The sequence below is a fragment of the Oncorhynchus nerka genome, linkage group LG17, assembly GCF_034236695.1.
Source record: "Oncorhynchus nerka isolate Pitt River linkage group LG17, Oner_Uvic_2.0, whole genome shotgun sequence".
Classification (NCBI taxonomy): domain Eukaryota; kingdom Metazoa; phylum Chordata; class Actinopteri; order Salmoniformes; family Salmonidae; genus Oncorhynchus; species Oncorhynchus nerka.
Genome location: NC_088412.1, coordinates 11,185,975 through 11,211,350, shown reverse-complemented (window position 1 = coordinate 11,211,350; position 25,376 = coordinate 11,185,975). Strand labels below are relative to the sequence as shown.

Here is a 25,376-nt window from a genome sequence, read left to right as displayed (position 1 = left end):
CTGAGATTAACCTGAATACTGTTTAAAACCTGAGATTAACCTGGATACTGTATAAAACATGAGATTAACCTGGATACTGTATAAAACATGAGATTAACCTGGATACTGAATAAAACATGAGATTAACCTGGATACTGTATAAAACTAATCTGGATACTGTATAAAACATGAGATTAACCTGGATACTGTATAAAACCTGAGATTAACCTGGATACTGTATAAAACCTGAGATTAACCTGAATACTGTATAAAACCTGAGATTAACCTGGATACTGTATAAAACCTGAGATTAACCTGGATACTGTATAAAACTAATCTGGATACTGTATAAAAACCTGATACTGTATGAAACTAATCTGGATACTGTATAAAACCTGAGATTAACCTGGATACTGTATAACACCTGAGATTAACCTGGATACTGTATAAAACCTGAGATTAACCTGGATACTGTATAAAACCTGAGATTAACCTGGATACTGTATAAAACTAATCTGGATACTGTATAAAACCTGAGATTAACCTGGATACTGTATAAAACATGAGATTAACCTGGATACTGTATAAAACATGAGATTAACCTGGATACTGTATAAAACTAATCTGGATACTGTATAAAACCTGAGATTAACCTGGATACTGTATAAAACATGAGATTAACCTGGATACTGTATAAAACCTGAGATTAACCTGGATACTGTATAAAACTAATCTGGATACTGTATAAAACCTGAGATTAACCCGAATACTGTATAAAACATGAGATTAACCTGGATACTGTATAAAACATGAGATTAACCTGGATACTGTATAAAACTAATCTGGATACTGTATAAAACCTGAGATTAACCTGAATACTGTTTAAAACCTGAGATTAACCTGGATACTGTATAAAACATGAGATTAACCTGGATACTGTATAAAACATGAGATTAACCTGGATACTGTATAAAACCTGAGATTAACCTGGATACTGTATAAAACATGAGATTAACCTGAATACTGTATAAAACCTGAGATTAACCTGGATACTGTATAAAACCTGAGATTAACCTGGATACTGTATAAAACCTGAGATTAACCTGGATACTGTATAAAACTAATCTGGATACTGTATAAAACCTGAGATTAACCTGAATACTGTTTAAAACCTGAGATTAACCTGGATACTGTATAAAACCTGAGATTAACCTGAATACTGTATAAAACCTGAGATTAACCTGGATACTGTATAAAACCTGAGATTAACCTGGATACTGTATAAAACTAATCTGGATACTGTATAAAACCTGAGATTAACCTGGATACTGTATGAAACTAATCTGGATACTGTATAAAACCTGAGATTAACCTGGATACTGTATAAAACCTGAGATTAACCTGGATACTGTATAAAACCTGAGATTAACCTGGATACTGTATAAAACCTGAGATTAACCTGGATACTGTATAAATGCTCTCAACAAAGTTTCAACAAGAGCCCATTACATCACTCACTCATTCACTACATTTGCTGACGGTTCAGGAAGAATTGCATATTATGTCAGTTAGAGCAAAAGTATTGGTCCTTACCTGTACTAAGAACCCATGTTGCAGGGTGGGGGCTGACTTGCACTGAATAAAGGCTTGGGATGAGAACAGCAGCTCAACCAGCTGTTTAGTTGTGATGTGAGCCGGAGACTTGACAGCAGACACCGCCACCCTCTGAGGAGAGAAGACAGGACGTGATGTCACATGGGATGGATAGAAACCAAAACATGATGATGGCTGATTTGAATGAGCAAATACACAAATAAGTTACAACAATTTCAAGCATTTTAGTAACCATATATGGCATTAGCTCGGTTCTGTATTCATTTGTGTTTTGTTGCCACAGCAATCATAGGAGTACAGAAACCAGGCTAACATGGCATTAATGAGACCTGCACTCAGAAAAAAAGATGCTATCTAGAACCAGCTGTCCCAATAGGAGAACCCTTAGAAGAACCCTTTTTGGTTCCAGAACACTTTTAGTTTCAGGTAGAACACTTTTGGGTTCCATGTAGAACCCTTTCAACAGAGGGTTCTACATGGAACTTAAAAGGGTGCCACATGGAACCAAAAAAGGTCCTACCTAGCTGATGATGAGGTCCTGGCCATACCTTGCCATTAGTTGTGTACGTGAGGAGTTCTCCTCTGGTGTTCTTGATGGTGTAAGCCATTGTCCGATTCATAAGGCGATTCACTTTCAGCTCCGGTCCAATCATCTTCACCTTCAGAACATGCTCTTGGCCACTGGACCTGGGTCACACAGGGAAGGGAGCAGAGAATGCGATGACACTGAGAACGAAAGATCCATGAAACTACAAGCCTTTGGAGAAACAACCCTTAGACCTAACATTAACCACTCTTGTATATCTGACGATTTGATAGGTTTGTGAAATTTGGCAATTCCTTCACCTTGTCTTCTAATAGGTTGGGTGGAATTGATGCCATATTGCTTAAACCTATTCAGAATATACCACTGGGCTAATGATACAGAAGTGCACTGAGGCTGAGTGTGGACTGCAGCTGTGTACTTGGACATGGGCGAGAGGATGCTGAGTCCAGCCCTGAACCTCTTGATGGTTCCTCCAGATTTGAACCAAGTGTGTCTGGTCTTCTGTTGGGCCGTGAGGGTTTCATTACTCAGGTACTTCCACTGCTGGGACACAAAGCTAGAGATGACCCTGAGAGAGAGAGAGGAGAAGGAGGAGGAGGAGGAGGAGGAGGAGGAAGAAGGAGAGAGAGAGAGAGAGATAGAGATGTCATCACTCACGTCCATTGCTTTGCTTTTTGTTCTGTCCACTCCATTGCCTCCAAAGATGTATCTTTTCACATTCTTAGTAGTTTTAATATTAAAACCTAGCAGATGTAATATCTTTAGCAGATATTATAGAGTGTGGCGGGGGGGTAAGCCCTGCCTAAATCAATAGTTTCCAGACAGATATTATAGCATGTATAATGGGAGGTTGGGGGGGTTAGCCCTGCCTAAATGTACCAACAATAGTCCTTCCAGACAGCATATAATGGGGGGGGGGGAGTAGCCCTGCCTAAATGTATAATAGTCCTTCCAGGGAGCATGTAATGGGGGGGGTAGCCCTGCCTAAATGTACCAACAATAGTCCTTCCAGACAGAGATTATAGCATGTATAATGGGGGGGGGGGGGGGGAGTAGCCCTGCCTAAATGTACCAACAATAGTCCTTCCAGACAGAGATTATAGCATGTATAATGGGGGGGGTGGCCCTGCCTAAATGTACCAACAATAGTCCTTCCAGACAGATATTATAGCATGTATAATAGCGTAGTTATAATGCTTTCCAGTGAATGGTTTGAGCAGAAAATTACACTTCTACTGTGTTGGTGAGATATAGACTAAGCTAAACAAGGCTAATCTAAACTAGACTAGACTAATCTAGACTAGACTGGACTAATCTAAACTAGACTAATCTAGACTAAACTAAACTAGACTAGACTAATCTAAACTAGACTAGACTAATCTAGTCTAGACTAAACTAGACTATTCTAAACTAGACTAGACTAATCTAGTCTAGACTAGACTAATCTAGACTAGCCTAAACTAAACTAGACTAGACTAATCTAGACTAGACTAGACTAATCTAAACTAGACTAGACTACTCTAGACTAGACTAGACTAATCTAAACTAGACTAATCTAGTCTAGACTAAATTAGACTAGACTAATCTAGTCTAGACTAGACTAATCTAGACTAGACTAAAACTAAACTAGACTAGACTAATCTAGTCTAGACTAGACTAATCTAGACTAGACTAAACTAAACTAGACAAGACTAATCTAAACAAGACTAAACTAATCTAAACTAGACTACTCTAGACTAGACTAACCTAATCTAGACTAGACTAATCTAAACTAGACTAATCTAGACTAGACTAATCTAGACTAGACTAGACTAAACTAGACTAGACTAGACTAGACTAGAATAGAACTCTAGGTCTATAGTCAGAGGGGGAGTCTTATGATGCTCACTTCTGCAGCTGTAGTCCCAGGCTGAATCCTTCTCTGTTAGAAGGTTGGAAGACCTCTACAGAGGGTGCTGGTCCATTCAGGTATTGGGACAGTGAGAAGCGCAGCCGGACAATAATAGGCTCTGTTGGGATGATCTTCCAGGCCCTGGCTACTTCATCCTGGAGACAAGACAGGAAACTGTGTCAGAAACATGGGAAGATGCCCAGGGACATCCTAGACAACATGGGAAGATCCCCAGGGACATCCTAGACAACATGGGAAGATCCCCAGGGACATCCTAGACAACATGAGAAGATCCCCAGGGACATCCTAGACAACATGGGAAGATCCCCAGGGACATCCTAGACAACATTTAAAAAAAAAATTAATTTCACCTTTATTTAACCAGGTAGGCTAGTTGAGAACAAGTTCTCATTTGCAACTGCGACCTGGCCAAGATAAAGCATAGCAGTGTGAACAGACAACACAGAGTTACACATGGAGTAAACAATTAACAAGTCAATAACACAGTAGAAAAAAAAGGGGGGAGTCTATATACAATGTGTGCAAAAGGCATGAGGTAGGCGAATAATTACAATTTTGCAGATTAACACTGGAGTGATAAATTATCAGATGGTCATGTACAGGTAGAGATATTGGTGTGCAAAAGAGCAGAAAAGTAAATAAATAAAACAGTATGGGGATGAGGTAGGTGAAAATGGGTGGGCTATTTACCAATAGACTATGTACAGCTGCAGCGATCGGTTAGCTGCTCAGATAGCTGATGTTTGAAGTTGGTGAGGGAGATAAAAGTCTCCAACTTCAGCGATTTTTGCAATTCGTTCCAGTCACAGGCAGCAGAGTACTGGAACGAAAGGCGGCCGAATGAGGTGTTGGCTTTAGGGATGATCAATGAGATACACCTGCTGGAGCGCGTGCTACGGATGGGTGTTGCAATCGTGACCAGTGAACTGAGATAAGGCGGAGCTTTACCTAGCATGGACTTGTAGATGACCTGGAGCCAGTGGGTCTGGCGACGAATATGTAGCGAGGGCCAGCCGACTAGAGCATACAAGTCGCAGTGGTGGGTGGTATAAGGTGCTTTAGTGACAAAACGGATGGCACTGGGATAGACTGCATCCAGTTTGCTGAGTAGAGTGTTGGAAGCCATTTTGTAGATGACATCGCCAAAGTCGAGGATCGGTAGGATAGTCAGTTTTACTAGGGTAAGCTTGGCGGCGTGAGTGAAGGAGGCTTTGTTGCGGAATAGAAAGCCGACTCTTGATTTGATTTTTCGATTGGAGATGTTTGATATGAGTCTGGAAGGAGAGTTTGCAGTCTAGCCAGACACCTAGGTACTTATAGATGTCCACATATTCAAGGTCGGAACCATCCAGGGTGGTGATGCTAGTCGGGCATGCGGGTGCAGGCAGCGATCGGTTGAAAAGCATGCATTTGGTTTTACTAGCGTTTAAGAGCAGTTGGAGGCCACGGAAGGAGTGTTGTATGGCATTGAAGCTCGTTTGGAGGTTAGATAGCACAGTGTCCAATGACGGGCCGAAAGTATATAGAATGGTGTCGTCTGCGTAGAGGTGGATCAGGGAATCGCCCGCAGCAAGAGCAACATCATTGATATATACAGAGAAAAGAGTCGGCCCGAGAATTGAACCCTGTGGCACCCCCATAGAGACTGCCAGAGGACCGGACAGCATGCCCTCCGATTTGACACACTGAACTCTGTCTGCAAAGTAATTGGTGAACCAGGCAAGGCATTCATCCGAAAAACCGAGGCTACTGAGTCTGCCGATAAGAATATGGTGATTGACAGAGTCGAAGGCCTTGGCAAGGTCGATGAAGACGGCTGCACAGTACTGTCTTTTATCGATGGCGGTTATGATATCGTTTAGTACCTTGTGTGTGGCTGAGGTGCACCCGTGACCGGCTCGGAAACCAGTTTGCACAGCGGAGAAGGTACGGTGGGATTCGAGATGGTCAGTGACCTGTTTGTTGACTTGGCTTTCGAAGACCTTAGATAGGCAGGGCAGGATGGATATAGGTCTGTAACAGTTTGGGTCCAGGGTGTCTCCACCTTTGAAGAGGGGGATGACTGCGGCAGCTTTCCAATCCTTGGGGATCTTGGACGATATGAAAGAGAGGTTGAACAGGCTGGTAATAGGGGTTGCGACAATGGCGGCGGATAGTTTCAGAAATAGAGGGTCCAGATTGTCAAGCCCAGCTGATTTGTACGGGTCCAGGTTTTGGAGCTCTTTCAGAACATCTGCTATCTGGATTTGGGTAAAGGAGAACCTGGAGAGGCTTGGGCGAGGAGCTGCGGGGGCGGAGCTGTTGGCCGAGGTTGGAGAAGCCAGGCGGAAGGCATGGCCAGCCGTTGAGAAATGCTTGTTGAAGTTTTCGATAATCATGGATTTATCGGTGGTGACCGTGTTACCTAGCCTCAGTGCAGTGGGCAGCTGGGAGGAGGTGCTCTTGTTCTCCATGGACTTCACAGTGTCCCAGAACTTTTTGGAGTTGGAGCTACAGGATGCAAACTTCTGCCTGAAGAAGCTGGCCTTAGCTTTCCTGACTGACTGCGTGTATTGGTTCCTGACTTCCCTGAACAGTTGCATATCACGGGGACTCTTCGATGCTATTGCAGTCCGCCACAGGATGTTTTTGTGCTGGTTGAGGGCAGTCAGGTCTGGAGTGAACCAAGGGCTGTATCTGTTCTTGGTTCTGCATTTTTTGAACGGAGCATGCTTATCTAAAATGGAGAGGAAGTTGCTTTTAAAGAATGACCAGGCATCCTCAACTGACGGGATGAGGTCAATGTCCTTCCAGGATACCCGGGCCAGGTCGATTAGGAAGGCCTGCTCACAGAAGTGTTTTAGGGAGCGTTTGACAGTGATGAGGGGTGGTCGTTTGACTGCGGCTCCGATACAGGCAATGAGGCAGTGATCGCTGAGATCCTGGTTGAAGACAGCGGAGGTGTATTTGGAGGGCCAGTTGGTCAGGATGACGTCTATGAGGGTGCCCTTGTTTACAGAGTTAGGGTTGTATCTGGTGGGTTCCTTGATGATTTGTGTGAGATTGAGGGCATCTAGCTTAGATTGTAGGACTGCCGGGGTGTTAAGCATATCCCAGTTTAGGTCACCTAACAGAACAAACTCTGAAGCTAGATGGGGGGCGATCAATTCACAAATGGTGTCCAGGGCACAGCTGGGAGCTGAGGGCGGTCGGTAGCAGGTGGCAACAGTGAGAGACTTATTTCTGGAGAGAGTAATATCAAAATTAGGAGTTCGAACTGTTTGGGTATGGACCTGGAAAGTATGACATTACTTTGCAGGCTATCTCTGCAGTAGACTGCAACTCCTCCCCCTTTGGCAGTTCTATTTTGACGGAAGATGTTATAGTTGGGTATGGAAATCTCTGAATTTTTGGTGGCCTTCCTGAGCCAGGATTCAGACACAGCATGGACATCAGGGTTAGCAGAGTGTGCTAAAGCAGTGAGTAAAACAAACTTAGGGAGGAGGCTTCTGATGTTGACATGCATGAAACCAAGGCTTTTTCGATCACAGAAGTCAACAAATGAGGGTGCCTGGGGACATGCAGGGCCTGGGTTTACCTCCACATCACCCGCGGAACAGAGAAGGAGTAGTATGAGGGTGCGGCTAAAGGCTATCAAAACTGGTCGCCTAGAGCGTTGGGGACAGAGAATAAGAGGAGCAGGTTTCTGGGCATGGTAGAATATATTCAGGGCATAATGCGCAGACAGGGGTATGGTGGGGTGCGGGTGCAGCGGAGGTAAGCCCAGGCCCCGGGTGATGATGAGAGAGGTTGTATCTCTGGACATGCTGGTTGTAATGGGTGAGGTCACCGCATGTGTGGGAGGTGGGACAAAGGAGTTATCAGGGGTATGAAGAGTGGAACTAGGGGGTCCATTGTGAACTAAAACAATGATAACGAACCTGAACAACAGTATACAAGGCATATTGACATTTGAGAGAGACATACAGCGAGGCATACAGTAATCACAGGTGTTGAATTGGGAAAGCTAGCTAAAACAGTAGGTTAGACAACAACAGCTAATCAGCTGGCACGACAACAGCAGGTAAAATGGCGTTGACTAGTCAAAACTGTTCGCTGCTCTGGCCCCCCAATGGTGGAACAAACTCCCTCACGACGCCAGGACAGCGGAGTCAATCACCATCTTCCGGAGACACCTGAAACCCCACCTCTTTAAGGAATACCTAGGATAGGATAAAGTAATCCTTCTCACCCCCCCCCCCCTTAAAATATTTAGATGCACTATTGTAAAGTGGCTGTTCCACTGGATGTCTTAAGGTGAACGCACCAATTTGTAAGTCGCTCTGGATAAGAGCGTCTGCTAAATGACTTAAATGTAAATGTAAATGACTAGGCAACGGGGCCAACAGATAAAACAAACAAGCAGAATGGAGTACCGTGATTAATGGACAGTCCAGCGTGCATCAGCTATGTGGCCAAGAGATCAGTGTCCAGGGGGCAGCGGTGAATGGGGCAGGGAAGCTGGACTGGCGAGTGTTATCCAGGTTAAAAAAAAACGAACAATGACTAAATAGCTTGTAGCTAGTTAGCTTCTGGAGGTTCTTGAGTGTGTTCTAAAAAAAATAAAAAATAATATCGATTCCGTATCACATTGGGTGAGGCAGGTTTCCGGAAGGTATAAACAAATTAAAAATCAAAAAGAGATAGAAAGTAAATATGGGTGTTTGGGACACGGCGATGCAGACGGTTAGCAGGCCTGTGCTAGCAAGCTAACAGTTCGTAGATAGCTAGATAGCTAGTTGTGAAGATCCAGCTGAAATTTTTCCATTTGCGGTGGGAATCCGGGGAAGAAATCGGTGGATGAAAAAATAAATAGGTCCGTTATGCTCTGGTTAGAGTCACGTTGTTCGAACTGGCGAGAGCTTTTCGGGCTGAAGGTTAGCTGATGACCGGTTAGCTGAAGACCGCTAGCATGGCTAGTGGTTTGCTGGCTAGCTTCAGTTGAGCTTCAGTTGAGGGGTTCCGGTTCCGAAGTAAATATAAATATAAATACTTTAGGAAAAATAGCTACATTGGGTGAGGCGGGTTGCAGGAGAGTATTTGGAAGCTTAGGTTTAGCAAAAAGTTTTTAAAGAGATATGCGAAGAAAAATATGTAAAAAACGAAAGAGATATATACAGGGGACACGACACGACAGGACTTACTGCTACGCCATCTTGGATTAAACATGAGAAGATCCCCAGGGACATCCTAGACAACATGAGAAGATCCCCAGGGACATCCTAGACAACATGAGAAGATCCCCCAGGGACATCAACATGGGAAGATCCCCCAGGGACATCAACAAGGGAAGATCCCCAGGGACATCTTAGACAACATGGGAAGATCCCCCAGGGACATCCTAGACAACATGAGAAGATCCCCCAGGGACATCAACATGGGAAAATCTCCCAGGGACATCTTAGACAACATGGGAAGATCCCCAGAGACATCCTAGACAACATGGGAAGATCCCCCAGGGACATCCTAGACAACATGGGAAGATCCCCAGGGACATCCTAGATAACATTAGAAGATCCCCAGGGACATCCTAGACAACATGGGAAGATCCCCAGGGACATCAACATGAGAAGATCCCCAGGGACATCCTAGACAACATGAGAAGATCCCCAAGGACATCAACAAGGGAAGATCCCCAGGGACATCAACATGAGAAGATCCCCAGGGACATCAACATGAGAAGATCCCCAGGGACATCAACAAGGGAAGATCCCCAGGGACATCCTAGACAACATGAGAAGATCCCCAAGGACATCAACAAGGGAAGATCCCCAGGGACATCCTAGACAACATGAGAAGATCCCCAGGGACATCAACAAGGGAAGATCCCCAGGGACATCAACATGGGAAAATCCCCAGAGACATCAACATGGGAAGATCCCCAGGGACATCCTAGACAACATGAGATGATCCCCAGGGACATCCTAGACAACATGAGAAGGTCCCCAGGGATATCAACAAGGGAAGATCCCCAGGGACTTCAACATGGGAAGATCCCCAGGGACATCAACAAGGGAAGATCCCCAGGGACATTCTAGACAACATGAGAAGATCCCCAGGGACATCCTAGACAACATGAGAAGATCCCCAGAGACATCCTAGACAACATGAGAAGATCCCCAGGGACATCCTAGACAACATGGGAAGATCCCCAGGGACATCAACAAGGGAAGATCCCTAGGGACATCAACATGGGAAGATCCCCAGGGACATCAACAAGGGAAGATCCCCAGGGACATCTATATATAGAACTTAAAATATATACTTGTATGTGATGCATATCATGATCATGGTGAGTAGTGTAGTCGACTCACATCCAGGAAGCTGACATTGATTAGCATGTCAACGTCCACATCGTCAATGGACCCATGCTCTCTGGAGAGGAGGAAAAAGAAGACAGGAAGAAGGTCGTGAGTCATTTACACTCTAGTCATTTACACTCTGGTCATTTTGCAGACGTTCTTATCCAGACATCTGTGTATTTTCGTACTCTTTCGTACTTTTCCATACGTGTGAAACGATAACAAGCATTTCATTGAGAGCAGATGACTTCCCATTGTACCCCCCGTTAACTCAAACCACATCATACTATCTCTGTCAGTAAGTGAAGCAATGCCAAGGTTTCTATGTAACTTGTCGTACCTGACGGAGACAGCCGTGTCAGCGTAGATGGCCTTCACCGAATCTATGTCTTTGTCCAGCTGAGGATGTCTGTAGGGGTCAGTAGCACAGCCCTCCTACAGAGAGAGACAACAACACATGTACCTTAGAGACAAACCCTGTTAGTTAACTACCTTAAACAGTACTAGACAGAATAGCTTCAAAAAGAACACAGAGAGCGGGGAGAGAGAGAGAGAGAGAGAGAGAGAGAGAGAGAGAGAGAAAAGAACCAGTTAACACCACAGCATTGACACACAACCACACACAACATATTCACCTAATGAACAAAACCAGATGGCCATGACAGAGAGTAAAATAGAATATTACACTGAACACAATACCTTCAAATACAACAGGGAGTCCAACAGAGAATACAACAGGGAGCACAACATACAACAGAGAGTACAACAGAGAGTACAACAGGGAGTACAACAGAGAGTACAACAGGAAGTACAACAGAGAGTACAACAGGGAGTCCAACAGAGAATACAACAGGGAGTACAACAGAGAATACAACAGGGAGTCCAACAGAGAATACAACAGAGAATACAACAGAGAATACAACAGGGAGTCCAACAGAGAATACAACAGGGAGTACAACAGAGAATACAACAGGGAGTCCAACAGAGAATACAACAGGGAGTACAACAGAGAATACAACAGGGAGTACAACAGAGAATACAACAGGGAGTACAACAGAGAATACAACAGGGAGTACAACAGAGAATACAATAGAGAATACAACAGAGAATACAACAGGGAGTACAACAGAGAATACAACAGGGAGTACAACAGAGAATACAACAGGGAGTACAACAGAGAGTACAACAGGGAGTACAACAGGGAGTCCAACAGAGAATACAACAGAGAATACAACAGGGAGTACAACAGAGAATACAACAGGGAGTCCAACAGAGAATACAACAGGGAGTACAACAGAGAGTACAACAGGGAGTCCAACAGAGAATACAACAGGGAGTACAACAGAGAATACAACAGGGAGTCCAACAGAGAATACAACAGGGAGTCCAACAGAGAGTACAACAGAGAGTACAACAGGGAGTCCAACAGAGAATACAACAGGGAGTACAACAGAGAATACAACAGAGAGTACAACAGAGAATACAACAGGGAGTACAACAGAGAATACAACAGGGAGTACAACAGAGAATACAACAGGGAGTCCAACAGAGAATACAACAGGGAGTACAACAGAGAGTACAACAGGGAGTCCAACAGAGAGTACAACAGGGAGTCCAACAGAGAATACAACAGGGAGTACAACAGAGAATACAACAGAGAGTACAACAGAGAATACAACAGGGAGTACAACAGAGAATACAACAGGGAGTACAACAGAGAATACAACAGGGAGTCCAACAGAGAATACAACAGGGAGTACAACAGAGAGTACAACAGGGAGTCCAACAGAGAATACAACAGGGAGTACAACAGAGAATACAACAGGGAGTCCAACAGAGAATACAACAGGGAGTCCAACAGAGAGTACAACAGAGAGTACAACAGGGAGTCCAACAGAGAATACAACAGGGAGTACAACAGAGAATACAACAGAGAGTACAACAGAGAATACAACAGGGAGTACAACAGAGAATACAACAGGGAGTACAACAGAGAATACAACAGGGAGTCCAACAGAGAATACAACAGGGAGTACAACAGAGAATACAACAGGGAGTCCAACAGAGAATACAACAGGGAGTACAACAGAGAGTACAACAGGGAGTACAACAGAGAATACAACAGGGAGTCCAACAGAGAATACAACAGGGAGTACAACATACAACAGAGAGTATAACAGAGAGTACAACAAGGAGTCCAACAGAGAATACAACAGGGAGTCCAACAGAGAATACAACAGGGAGTACAACAGAGAATACAACAGAGAGTACAACATACAACAGAGAGTACAACAGAGAATACAACAGGGAGTCCAACAGAGAATACAACAGGGAGTACAACATACAACAGAGAGTACAACAGAGAATACAACAGGGAGTACAACATACAACAGAGAGTATAACAGAGAGTACAACAAGGAGTCCAACAGAGAATACAACAGGGAGTACAACAGGGAGTACACCAGGGAGCACAACATACAACAGAGAGTACAACAGGAAGTACAACAGAGAGTACAACAGGGAGTCCAACAGAGAATACAACAGGAAGTACAACAGAGAATACAACAGGGAGTCCAACAGAGAATACAACAGGGAGTACAACATACAACAGAGAGTATAACAGAGAGTACAACAGGAAGTACAACAGAGAATACAACAGGGAGTCCAACAGAGAATACAACAGGAAGTACAACAGGGAGTACAACAGGGAGTACAACAGAGAATACAACAGAGAATACAACAGGGAGTCCAACAGAGAATACAACAGGGAGTACAACAGAGAGTACAACAGGGAGTACAACAGAGAATACAACAGGGAGTACAACAGAGAATACAACAGAGAATACAACAGGGAGTCCAACAGAGAATACAACAGGAAGTACAACAGAGAATACAACAGGGAGTCCAACAGAGAATACAACAGAGAATACAACAGGAAGTACAACAGAGAATACAACAGGGAGTCCAACAGAGAATACAACAGAGAATACAACAGGGAGTCCAACAGAGAATACAACAGGGAGTACAACAGAGAATACAACAGGGAGTACAACAGAGAATACAACAGGGAGTACAACAGAGAATACAACAGGGAGTCCAACAGAGAATACAACAGGAAGTACAACAGAGAATACAACAGGGAGTCCAACAGAGAATACAACAGAGAATACAACAGGGAGTCCAACAGAGAATACAACAGGGAGTACAACAGAGAATACAACAGGGAGTACAACAGAGAATACAACAGGGAGTCCAACAGAGAATACAACAGGAAGTACAACAGAGAATACAACAGGGAGTACAACAGAGAATACAACAGGGAGTACAACAGAGAATACAACAGAGAGTACAACAGGAAGTGCAACAGGGAGTACAACAGGGAGTACACAAAATTCCACTAATGCGTTACAGTCCATTGGAAGTTCTGATCAGATGTTTCACGGGGTCAGTGCCTCCTAACAAACCTACAAAACAACGAAGCAGGCTACTTGTGTTTCCGTTACTAACGCTGATTTTGTACGTATGTCAAAGAAGATTTAGCTTGTAAGGATTCTGATATGTGGTTATTTTTGCTACTATAGCTGAATGGACTGATCGTGAGCGGCCTGCTAAATTACTTAAAATATGCATGTACTCTGAGGAGAGCTCAGGGGCTGTACTGTAGGATCAGCTGGCTAACAGAGTCAAGGGGCTGTACTGTAGGATCAGCTGGCTAACAGAGTCAAGGGGCTGTACTGTAGGATCAGCTGGCTAACGGAGTCAAGGGGCTGTACTGTAGGATCAGCTGGCTAACGGAGTCAAGGGGCTGTGCTGTAGGATCAGCTGGCTAACGGAGCCAAGGGGCTGTGCTGTAGGATCAGCTGGCTAACGGAGTCAAGGGGCTGTGCTGTAGGATCAGCTGGCTAACGGAGCCAAGGGGCTGTGCTGTAGGATCAGCTGGCTAACGGAGTCAAGGGGCTGTGCTGTAGGATCAGCTGGCTAACGGAGTCAAGGGGCTGTGCTGTAGGATCAGCTGGCTAACGGAGTCAAGGGGCTGTGCTGTAGGATCAGCTGGCTAACGGAGTCAAGGGGCTGTGCTGTAGGATCAGCTGGCTAACGGAGTCAAGGGGCTGTACTGTAGGATCAGCTGGCTAACGGAGTCAAGGGGCTGTACTGTAGGATCAGCTGGCTAACGGAGTCAAGGGGCTGTACTGTAGGATCAGCTGGCTAACGGAGCCAAGGGGCTGTACTGTAGGATCAGCTGGCTAACGGAGTCAAGGGGCTGTACTGTAGGATCAGCTGGCTAACGGAGCCAAGGGGCTGTACTGTAGGATCAGCTGGCTAACGGAGCCAAGGGGCTGTACTGTAGGATCAGCTGGCTAACGGAGCCAAGGGGCTGTACTGTAGGATCAGCTGGCTAACGGAGCCAAGGGGCTGTACTGTAGGATCAGCTGGCTAACGGAGTCAAGGGACTGTACTGTAGGATCAGCTGGCTAACGGAGTCAAGGGGCTGTACTGTAGGATCAGCTGGCTAACAGAGCCAAGGGGCTGTACTGTAGGATCAGCTGGCTAACGGAGTCAAGGAGCTGTACTGTAGGATCAGCTGGCTAACAGAGCCAAGGGGCTGTACTGTAGCATCAGGATCTGTGGCTAACAGTTAGCCAAGGGGCTGTACTGAATCATTCCTAATCTCCACACAGGATCACATAGATAGGCTACACTGAGAGTCACAACACATAGATAGAATCATTCCTAATCTCCACACACTGAGAGCCACAACACATAGATAGAATCATTCCTAATCTCCACACAGTGAGAGTCACAACACATAGATAGAATCATTCCTAATCTCCACACACTGAGAGTCACAACACATAGATAGAATCATTCCTAATCTCCACACACTGAGAGTCACAACACATAGATAGAATCATTCAGAGCCAAGGACGTACAAGCAAAGTTGCTTTGGGTCTCTGCTACATACTGTATAGCCCAATGGTGCTTGTGTTAGGACTTGTTTTGAAAGAGGACCTCTGTTGTATACAAACCAGAATACAGTGCTGTGAAAAGGGATTTGCCTCCTTTCTAATCTTCTCTACTTGACATATTTCTGATACTGAATGTTATCAGATCTTCAACCAAAACCTAATATTATATAAAGGAAGCCAGAGTGAACAAATAACACAACAATTACATACTTGTTTCATTCATTTCATGAAGCTATACAATACCCAATTCTCCCCGTGTGAAAAAAGTAATTGCCCCTTTACACTCAATAACTGGCTGTGTCATCTTTACACTCATTCTTTACACTACCACCCCCATGCTTGACCATTGGTATGAGGCGGCAGGTGCCGTTAGGGTCAGCAGGTAGCCTAGTGATTAGAGCGTTGGACTAGTAACCGGAAGGTTGCAAGATCGAATCCCCGAGCTGACAAGGTCAAATTTGTCATTCTCCCCCTGAACAAGGCAGTTAACCCACTGCTCCTAGGTCATCATTAAAAATAAGAATTGTTCTTAACTGACTTGCCTACTAGTTCAATAAAGGTTCAATTAAAAAATATATACAAAATGAGGATCTTACTGTGGAATGCAGTGCTTGGTTTTCACCAGGCATAATGGGACCCATTACGTTATACTTTTGACTCATCTGTCCATATAGAACATTCTCCCAAGAGTCTTGATGATCATCCAGGTGCTTTTTGTAAAACAGGACTATTTAAGGACGAGACGGGTCCCATTATGTCTGGCGAAAACCAGTCATTGCAGCTAAAGGTGGCACAACCAGTTACTGAGCGTAAGGAGGCATTATAATGTTCTCACACAGGTTAATTGGGTGTTGCATAACTTTGTTCATTACAATTTTTTTTAACTAAGTATACATGTTTTTGGAGTTATTTGTGAACTCAGGTTCCCTTTATCTGATATTAGGTTTTTGGTTGAAGATCTGACAACATTTAGTATCAGAAATAAACAAAAATAGAGAAAATCAGAAAGGGGACAAATACATTTTCACGGCTCTACATCAACCCATATAGCTCCATTGTGAGCTACTGTACATCAACCCATATAGCACCATTGAGAGCTACGGTACATCAACCCATATAGCTCCATTGAGAGCTACGGTACATCAACCCATATAGCTCCATTGAGAGCTACGGTACATCAACCCATATAGCTCCATTGAGAGCTACTGTACATCAACCCATATAGCTCCATTGAGAGCTACGGTACATCAACCCATATAGCTCCATTGAGAGCTACGGTACATCAACCCATATAGCTCCATTGAGAGCTACTGTACATCAACCCATATAGCTCCATTGAGAGCTACGGTACATCAACCCATATAGCTCCATTGAGAGCTACGGTACATCAACCCATATAGCTCCATTGAGAGCTACTGTACATAAACCCATATAGCACCATTGAGAGCTACGGTACATCAACCCATATAGCTCCATTGTGAGCTACTGTACATCAACCCATATAGCTCCATTGAGAGCTACGGAACATCAACCCATATAGCACCATTGAGAGCTACGGTACATCAACCCATATAGCTCCATTGTGAGCTACGGTACATCAACCCATATAGCTCCATTGAGAGCTACGGTACATCAACCCATATAGCTCCATTGAGAGCTACGGTACATCAACCCATATAGCTCCATTGAGAGCTACTGTACATCAACCCATATAGCTCCATTGAGAGCTACGGTACATCAACCCATATAGCTCCATTGAGAGCTACGGTACATCAACCCATATAGCTCCATTGAGAGCTACTGTACATAAACCCATATAGCACCATTGAGAGCTACTGTACATCAACCCATATAGCTCCATTGAGAGCTACGGTACATCAACCCATATAGCACCATTGAGAGTTACTGTACATCAATCCATATAGCACCTTTGTGAGCTACTGTACATCAACCCATATAGCACCATTGAGAGCTACGGAACATCAACCCATATAGCTCCATTGAGAGCTACTGTACATCAACCCATATAGCTCCATTGAGAGCTACGGTACATCAACCCATATAGCTCCATTGTGAGCTACTGTACATCAACTCATATAGCTCCATTGAGAGCTACGGTACATCAACCCATGTAGCTCCATTGAGAGCTGTGGTACATCAACCCATATAGCTCCATTGTGAGCTACTGTACATCAACCCATATAGCTCCATTGTGAGCTACTGTACATCAACCCATATAGCACCATTGAGAGCTACGGTACATCAACCCATATAGCACCATTGAGAGCTACGGTACATCAATCCATATAGCACCATTGAGAGCTACGGTACATCAACCCATATAGCTCCATTGTGAGCTACTGTATGAACATGTTTACATGGATTTCGCATAAGAACTCCTCCAACTCCTCGGTCCAACTCTCCACTTCATCCGATTGGTTGTCCGTCCAGTCACACTCTTCTGATTGGTTGTCAGTACAGTGGCACTCATCGGATTGGTTGTTGGTCCAGCGCTGACACTCAATGTCCTGCTGTCGGTCAAAAATGGAAGGACGCTTTGAGTCATATAGGTTAACTGTACTGTAGTCATATAGGTTAACTGTACTGTAGTCATATAGGTTAACTGTACTGTAGTCATACAGGTTAACTGTACTGTAGTCATACAGGTTAATACAGGTTAACTGTACTGTAGTCATACAGGTTAACTGTACTGTAGTCATATAGGTTAACTGTACTGTAGTCATACAGGTTAACTGTACTGTAGTCATACAGGTTAACTGTACTGTAGTCATACAGGTTAACTGTACTGTAGTCATACAGGTTAATACAGGTTAACTGTACTGTAGTCATATAGGTTAACTGTACTGTAGTCATACAGGTTAACTGTACTGTAGTCATACAGGTTAACTGTACTGTAGTCATACAGGTTAACTGTACTGTAGTCATACAGGTTAACTGTACTGTAGTCATACAGGTTAATACAGGTTAACTGTACTGTAGTCATATAGGTTAACTGTACTGTAGTCATACAGGTTAACTGTACTGTAGTCATACAGGTTAACTGTACTGTAGTCATAGAGATGGAAAGAGGGAGGAGGGATGAGAAAGTAACAGACAGAGGGAGGAGGCTGTACATGACATATTTACACAATAGAAACATGGACTCGCCATCTGGTCAGTTCTTGGCTCCTCTTCAACGACAGTCTTCACTCTCCAGTCCAGGAGTGATCGATGATGTAAAACAACAGGTTGTTGTGGTCGTCAACACATATGATCTTAAACACTTTACCTGTCCCCATGGTGATCGCATCTGCAACAATAAATGAGTGTACATTAGTACTTATATATACACTGAGTGTACATTAGTTCTCTCAGTACTTATATATACACTGAGTGTACATTAGTTCTCTCAGTACTTATATATACACTGAGTGTACAAAACATTAAGAACACCTGCTCTTTCCATGACATAGACTGACCAGGTGAATCCAGGTGAAAGCTATGATCCCTTATTGATGTCAATTGTTAAATCCACTTCAATCAGTGTAGATGAAGGAGGAGGAGACAGGTTAACTTTTTACTGCAGTGAGCTAAATCAGGATCACACAAAGTGTTTCCTGGTAGTCTTTAACAAATCTATTTTGAAACAAAAGTAAACACCTCACACACACATGGATATGGGCTTAAAGAAGAGAAGACACCTGGACCAAGTCAGATATAGAGAAATGTATTACATCCCAATATTACACTTTATATACATCACATTCTGAAATATAACAAAACTGTTTTCACATAGAAACACTGGATTTTCCATGTCATTTTTATATATTAATTATGAAATTATGAAAAATATGAATAGCATTCCACCCATGAGGCCACTAGGTCATTTGATTGCAGGAAAGGGCAGGAGAGGGATTTTTAAGCCTTGAGACATGGTCTGCCATCCAGAAGGTGAATGGGCAAGACAAACTATTTCATTGCCATTGAACGGGACCTGGACAGCTGATGAAAGTGAGGAGTATTTCTGTATGTAATAAAGCCCTTTTGTGGGGAAAATCTCATTCTGATTGTGGGTGGGCCTTTGCCCTCCCAGGCCCACCCCAGTCATGTGAAATCTATAGATTAGGGCATAATGAATTTGGACTGATTTTCCTTTTTGTTCAGTATACAATCTTTTGTTTGTTTTTGAAAATAAATATATTTGATTGAGGTTTAGATTGTGCAAGGATTCTCTACACTTGCTTGTTTTGTCACATACAGTATAGTGACATTTGGCAAACTATTAGAATTAGAATATTAGAATACTATTAGAATTAGAATATTAGAATACTATTAGAATTAGAATATTAGAATACTATTAGAATTAGAATATTAGAATACTATTAGAATTAGAATATTAGAATACTATTAGAATTAGAATATTAGAATACTATTAGAATTTTGGCAACCATAAATTTGCGGAGCGATTTCTGCATTTTGACGATTTCCCTCTGTGTACCCTAGGTGACTTCTAGGAAGATTTTAACCCACTAAACCCCCAAAAACATTTCTCCAAGTTTCACCATCATTGTAAAGCCCTAGTTATTTTGTATCTTAGACAAAGTCATTTATGTAAATTATTATGTATTTAATGTGATTAGTGATTCAACCCTGTTACGTGAACTGAACTCTTATTTTAATACTGTAAAACTTTATATATATATATATATATATATATATATATATATCTGTGTTCAATATTTCTTTCAAAATAAATATTGAACATCTAATAGTCAATTCTGGTGTTTTGTGGGTAAAAACTGAGCGGGCTGAGCATAACACATCAACCCTTTTACCCTGTTAGACAGGCTAGAAATGTATTAACAATGTCATTTATTTTGTTGTTGTGAATCTTGCATTCAATTTGCCCCTCCCTGCTGCACACAACAAGCCTCCATTCCCTGTGGGGTACATGGCTGATTTAACTAGTAATTACCAGTTGGGGGGAATTCCCACTTTCCACTTGGTTACGAGGTTACGAATGCACCAATACCACTGGTAACCGTCCACTGTTGGGCTGTATACTATCACTCATTGGAAGTAGAGGTCGTAGACCTACACTTTTGAAAAAACCTGGAGCGTAACATTTTTTTTTTGTTTAAATCGATACAAACTCAAATAAGACAATTATAAAAACAGCACTATTTTTCATTATTAAATGAAGCTGAAATGAGGCACTTACTATTGTATTTTTGATCTCTTGAGATGGAAAACTTGCTTTTTTTTAAATGAAGTTGAATATTTGCTCTTTATGACAGAACGTTAAAATTAGATGAAATCAAATTTTCATTTTTTTTTACTCACCATTCACAATCAAAATTCTTTTTAACCTCTTGAGATGGAAAACTTGCTTTTTTAATGAAGTTTTTATGAAGTTGAATATTTGCTCTTTATGACAGAACATTAAAATTAGATGAAATCAAACTTTCTTTTTTTTTTACTCACCATTCACAATCAAAATTATACCACGGCCAAAGTTTTGGCTTTGTGGCCCCCCAAAAATTCTCCACTGATCAATACCTAAAGAGTCCTTTAAGAAGCCGAATTAGGAACCACTTCGGCCATCCTGTAGACTAGATGTTATAGCCATGCATTTCTGGAATACTGTCGGGCATTATATGCATTTCAGCAAAGATGGAAATGTATCTACGTGTATTTGAAATACATTTTACGCAATGTTTTTTTGCCCCATACGGGATACCTAGGCTTAGTTCAACAAGTTGATTCTGAGTCCACCTGTTGATTCTGCTAAGGGATCTAATGTTTTTTATTTGACCTTTATTTAACTAGGCAAGTCAGTTAAGAACAAATTCTTATTTTCAATGACAGCCTAGGAACAGTGGGTTAACTGCCTGTTCAGGGGCAGAATGACAGATTTGTACCTTGTCAGCTCGGGGGTTTGAACTTGCAACCTTTCAGTTACTAGTCCAACGCTCTAACCACTAGGCTACCCTGCCGCCTCTACACTCTAACCACTAGGCTACCTGCCGCCTCTACACTCTAACCACTAGGCTACCCTGCTGCCCCTAACCACTAGGCTCATATGTACCAACAGAAGGATGTGATCAAGAAATACCAGGATTTAGCCTCTCGAGTGGCGCAGCGGTCAAGGCATTACTATAGACACAGTTTTAAATCCTGGGCTGTGCCACAACCGGCCGTGGCCTGGAGTCCCATAGGATGATGCACAATTGGGCCAGCGTCGTCCGGGTTAGGGGAGGATTTGGCCTGGGAGGCTTTACTTGGCTCATCACAATCTAGCGACTCCTTGTGGCGGTCCAGGTGCCTGCAGGCTGACCTCGATCGCCAGTTGAACGGTGTTTCCTCCGACCCATTGGTGCGGCTGGATTTGGTGTTAAGCTGGCGGGTGTTAAGGAGCGAGGTTAGGCGGGACACGTTTCTGGAGGACACATGACTCCACCTTTGTCTCTCCCGAGCCCGTTGGGGAGTTGCAGCAATGAGATAAGATTGAAATTGGGGAGAAAAAGGAGGGGTAAAATACCCCAAAATAAAAATAAAAGACATGCCAGGATGTACTATAAAAGATAAGATAAATAATCCACTGTCACTGTGGTGCATTTAAGGAATTATAGATTTTTATACAACGGGTTACCAAAATATTCAAATAAGGATGAATTTATTCACTGGTTTTAACCAATCAGCATGCAGGATTAGACCCACCCTTTGTATAAATAACAATAATTCCATTCTTACCTTTTCGAGAACAGGAGAACCCGCAGTGTCCAATGGGTTAATTTATAAAAAGTCGCTGGAATTCCAATGTAAAAAAGAAAAAGAAAAGAAAAACAGAAATAGGAAAAAAAGGACAAAAAGAAAAGACAAAGAAAAGTAATATGAACAGGATCCAATCAAAAGGAGTAACCCTTAACACATTTGTAAAGGCATCTGTTCCATTGTTCATAGGAAGCAGGTTCCAGTCCGTATGGAGCGACTGTCGGCGTGCAGTAATCCAGGTAATCCACACTAAACTGGATCTGTGACTCCCAATGGTAATGCGAAAGGTCTGTGGGTGTCTGTCTGTCTGCTTGCTTGCCTGCCCTGCCCTGCCTGCCAGTCTGTCTGCTCGTCTGTCTGTCTGTCTGTCTGTCTGTCTGTCTGTCTGTCTGTCTGTCTGTCTGTCTGTCTGTCTGTCTGTCTGTCTGTCTGCCTGCCTGCCTTCCTGCCTGCCTTTTCTTTCTGATTGTCCTTCTGTCTGTCTGCCCTTTCTGTCTGCCCGTCTGTCTGTCTGTCTGTCTGTCTGTCTGTCTGTCTGTCTGTCTGTCTGTCTGTCTGTCTGTCTGTCTGTCTGTCTTTCTTTCTGTCTGTCTGCCTGCCTGCCTGCCTGCCTGCCTGCCTGTCTGTCTGTCTGTCTGTTTGTCAGCTGTAGGTCCTGTAGGAGGCTGATCGCAAAAACCTGATCCATGAGGAGAGGAGAGGAGAGGAGAGGAGAGGAGAGGAGAGGGTTATTAGGGAGATTGAGGTATCAAGAGAAAACATCAAAACACTTTAGGTCTCTCTGTTATTCTATTCAAGTCATAGTTAGTTTATTGTAAGGTTTGGATAGAAGACCATTTCAACACATACCTTCAATTTGGTTCAACGTGATTTGTATGTGCCATGCCGGAGACCTTCGTGTACTATAAATAATTTACAGAATGAGGGGTAGTCTGGTAGCCTGTAGCCTGGTCCCAAATCTATTTGTGCTATCTTGCCAACACGGGAGGGGCTAATACATGAATAGACATTGACCAGTTGCTAAGACAGCACAAACAGATCTGGGACCAGGCTAGGGCAGCTACAGTGTGGTGGGGAGGGGCGTGAAGAAACAGAGACAGATGCAGCCTCCAGTCTTAGTCTCCTTGGAGCTGATTGGTACTGTATCATGCTAATCTCAAAGGGCTGGCCATTGTTACAAGAGACACCACACAGTCAACTCAAAATAACATACAAAAATACTTAGTATCATCTCACACTTACATGGCGTGCAGGGAAGCTAAAGTAATTCCACTGCCTAATAGTAAAACACACTGCTGGCTCTAACTGCGCGTCCAATCAGTTTGCTACCTGCTCTTAGTAAACTGATGGAGAGGATTGTGTTTGACCAATACAATTTGCTCCCATTGGAAATTACAGGCTCTGGCCTATCTTGGTTTATAATTAAAACTCTTTGGTGAGGTGTCCCTCAGGGCACTTCCTTGGTCCGTTAACTCTTCTCTATTTTTATAAATGATTTGCCACTGGTCTTACACGAAGCTAGAATGACTATGTATGCGGATGATTCCACACTCTACATGTCAGCACCCAAATAAGGAGTTACAGTCAGTACCAGAATGGTTGATTAATAATAAACCCGTCTGCGGCAGGGTAGCCTAGTGGTTAGAGCATTGGACTAGTAACCAAAAGGTTGCAAGTTCAAATCCCTGAGCTGACAAGGTACAAATCTGTCATTCTGCCCCTGAACAGGCAGTTAACCCACTGTTCCTAGGCCGTCATTGAAAATAAGAATTTGTTCTTAACTGACTTGCCTAGTAAAATTAAAAATTCTAATTAAAAAATACATCTACAACTTAAATAATTGCATTTAGTTCAAAACATTCTCTAAGACCTAAACCTCAACTGGAGTTGTACATAAAGGGTGTGAGTGACTGTTGCACATCCAGACATAATATCCTCAACAACGTGCCAGTCTTTCCTGGTTGAGGGTTGATGAGAAATTAACTGCTTATCTTCTATTTTTTAATGAGAAATATTACTGTGATGAAAATTCCAGATTGTCTGCATAAATCAAAATAACATTCAGCTCACACACCCATACATACCCCACAAGACATGCCACCAGGGGTCTCTTCAGACACCCATACATACTCCACAAGACATGCCACCAGGGGTTTCTTCAGAGTCCCATGCATACTCCACAAGACATGCCAACAGGGGTCTCTTCAGACACCCATACATACCCCACAAGAAATGCCACCAGGGGTCTCTTCAAACACCCATGCATACTCCACAAGAAATGCCACCAGGGGTCTCTTCAGACACCCAAACAGACTCAGCAAAACATGCCACCAGGGGTCTCTTCAGACACCCATGCATACCCCACAAGAAATGCCACCAGGGGTCTCTTCAGACACCCATACATACCCCACAAGACATGCCACAAGGGGTCTCTTCAGAGTCCCAAAGTTCAAAACGAATTCACAGCAGCAACGCACAGTTTTATACAGAGCCATGGTGGTGTGGAACTCCTTTCCGTCCTCAATTACTCAAATAAACAGCAAAATTACCTTTAAAAACGTCTTTTAAAAACAACTCACGGAACAGCAGTGAAGCAACGCAAACATAGACACAGTCTAACGCACACATTATTTTGAGGTTGAATTGTTTGTATTATTTTTTTTTGTTGCATTGTTTTGTGTATCATTGTATTTTTTTTCATTTGGGTAACTGTCCTTCAGTGTATCAGTGTTTCTGTTACTTGTCATGATTTGTGTGTTTTTTTTCTTGTGTGGACCCCAAGAAGATTAGATGCTGCTGCTTCTGCAAATACTTATGGAGATCCTAATAAACACACAATAAATATAGTACTGAACTCTGGCGCTTACAGCTACATCAACTGAATACAGCGTGTGCTACAGTGTCTCAGTAATAGCGTTTGTGTATAAACCCAGGAAGAGTCCTAAGTAACTACTCGAAGGGACTAATTTTCTATCCTACCTCCCTCCCCTCCCCCAGAAAAGAAAAAAGAAAGTGTCCCTGTCTGTGGCTGTGAATGCATCCCAAAAGGCACCCTGTTGTCTTTATAGTGCACTACCTTTGACCAGGGCCAATAGAGTTCTAGTCAAAAGTAATGCACTTCAAGGAGTAGGGTTCCATTTGGGACGCAAGCACCCTGACCTTAATTAGCATTAGCCCTGTTAGCCGGTCGCCACCTGCTGTTGTTCTGATGCTCTGAGGGCTGACCAGCTTACAGACACTTC

The 25,376-nt window shown here is 43.2% G+C and overlaps 1 protein-coding gene across 2 annotated transcripts in view; it reads right to left on the bottom strand.

The window, feature by feature from the left end:
* LOC115145426 (protein mono-ADP-ribosyltransferase PARP6-like) overlaps positions 1–23,033 on the bottom strand; it is a 36,273-nt gene extending 13,240 nt beyond the window's left edge. For both annotated transcript variants that reach the window (XM_065002959.1, XM_065002960.1), the window contains exons 1-10: positions 22,984–23,033; positions 22,114–22,813; positions 18,529–18,670; positions 17,739–17,888; positions 10,734–10,828; positions 10,406–10,466; positions 4,029–4,186; positions 2,559–2,708; positions 2,142–2,280; positions 1,573–1,704 (exon numbers count right to left, since the gene is read on the bottom strand). In XM_065002959.1, coding sequence (XP_064859031.1) covers positions 1,573–1,704; positions 2,142–2,280; positions 2,559–2,708; positions 4,029–4,186; positions 10,406–10,466; positions 10,734–10,828; positions 17,739–17,888; positions 18,529–18,531 — 888 coding nt within the window. In that variant the 5' untranslated portion in view covers positions 18,532–18,670; positions 22,114–22,813; positions 22,984–23,033. The remainder of the gene's footprint in view (positions 1–1,572; positions 1,705–2,141; positions 2,281–2,558; positions 2,709–4,028; positions 4,187–10,405; positions 10,467–10,733; positions 10,829–17,738; positions 17,889–18,528; positions 18,671–22,113; positions 22,814–22,983) is intronic.
* Positions 23,034–25,376: the final 2,343 nt, after the last annotated feature.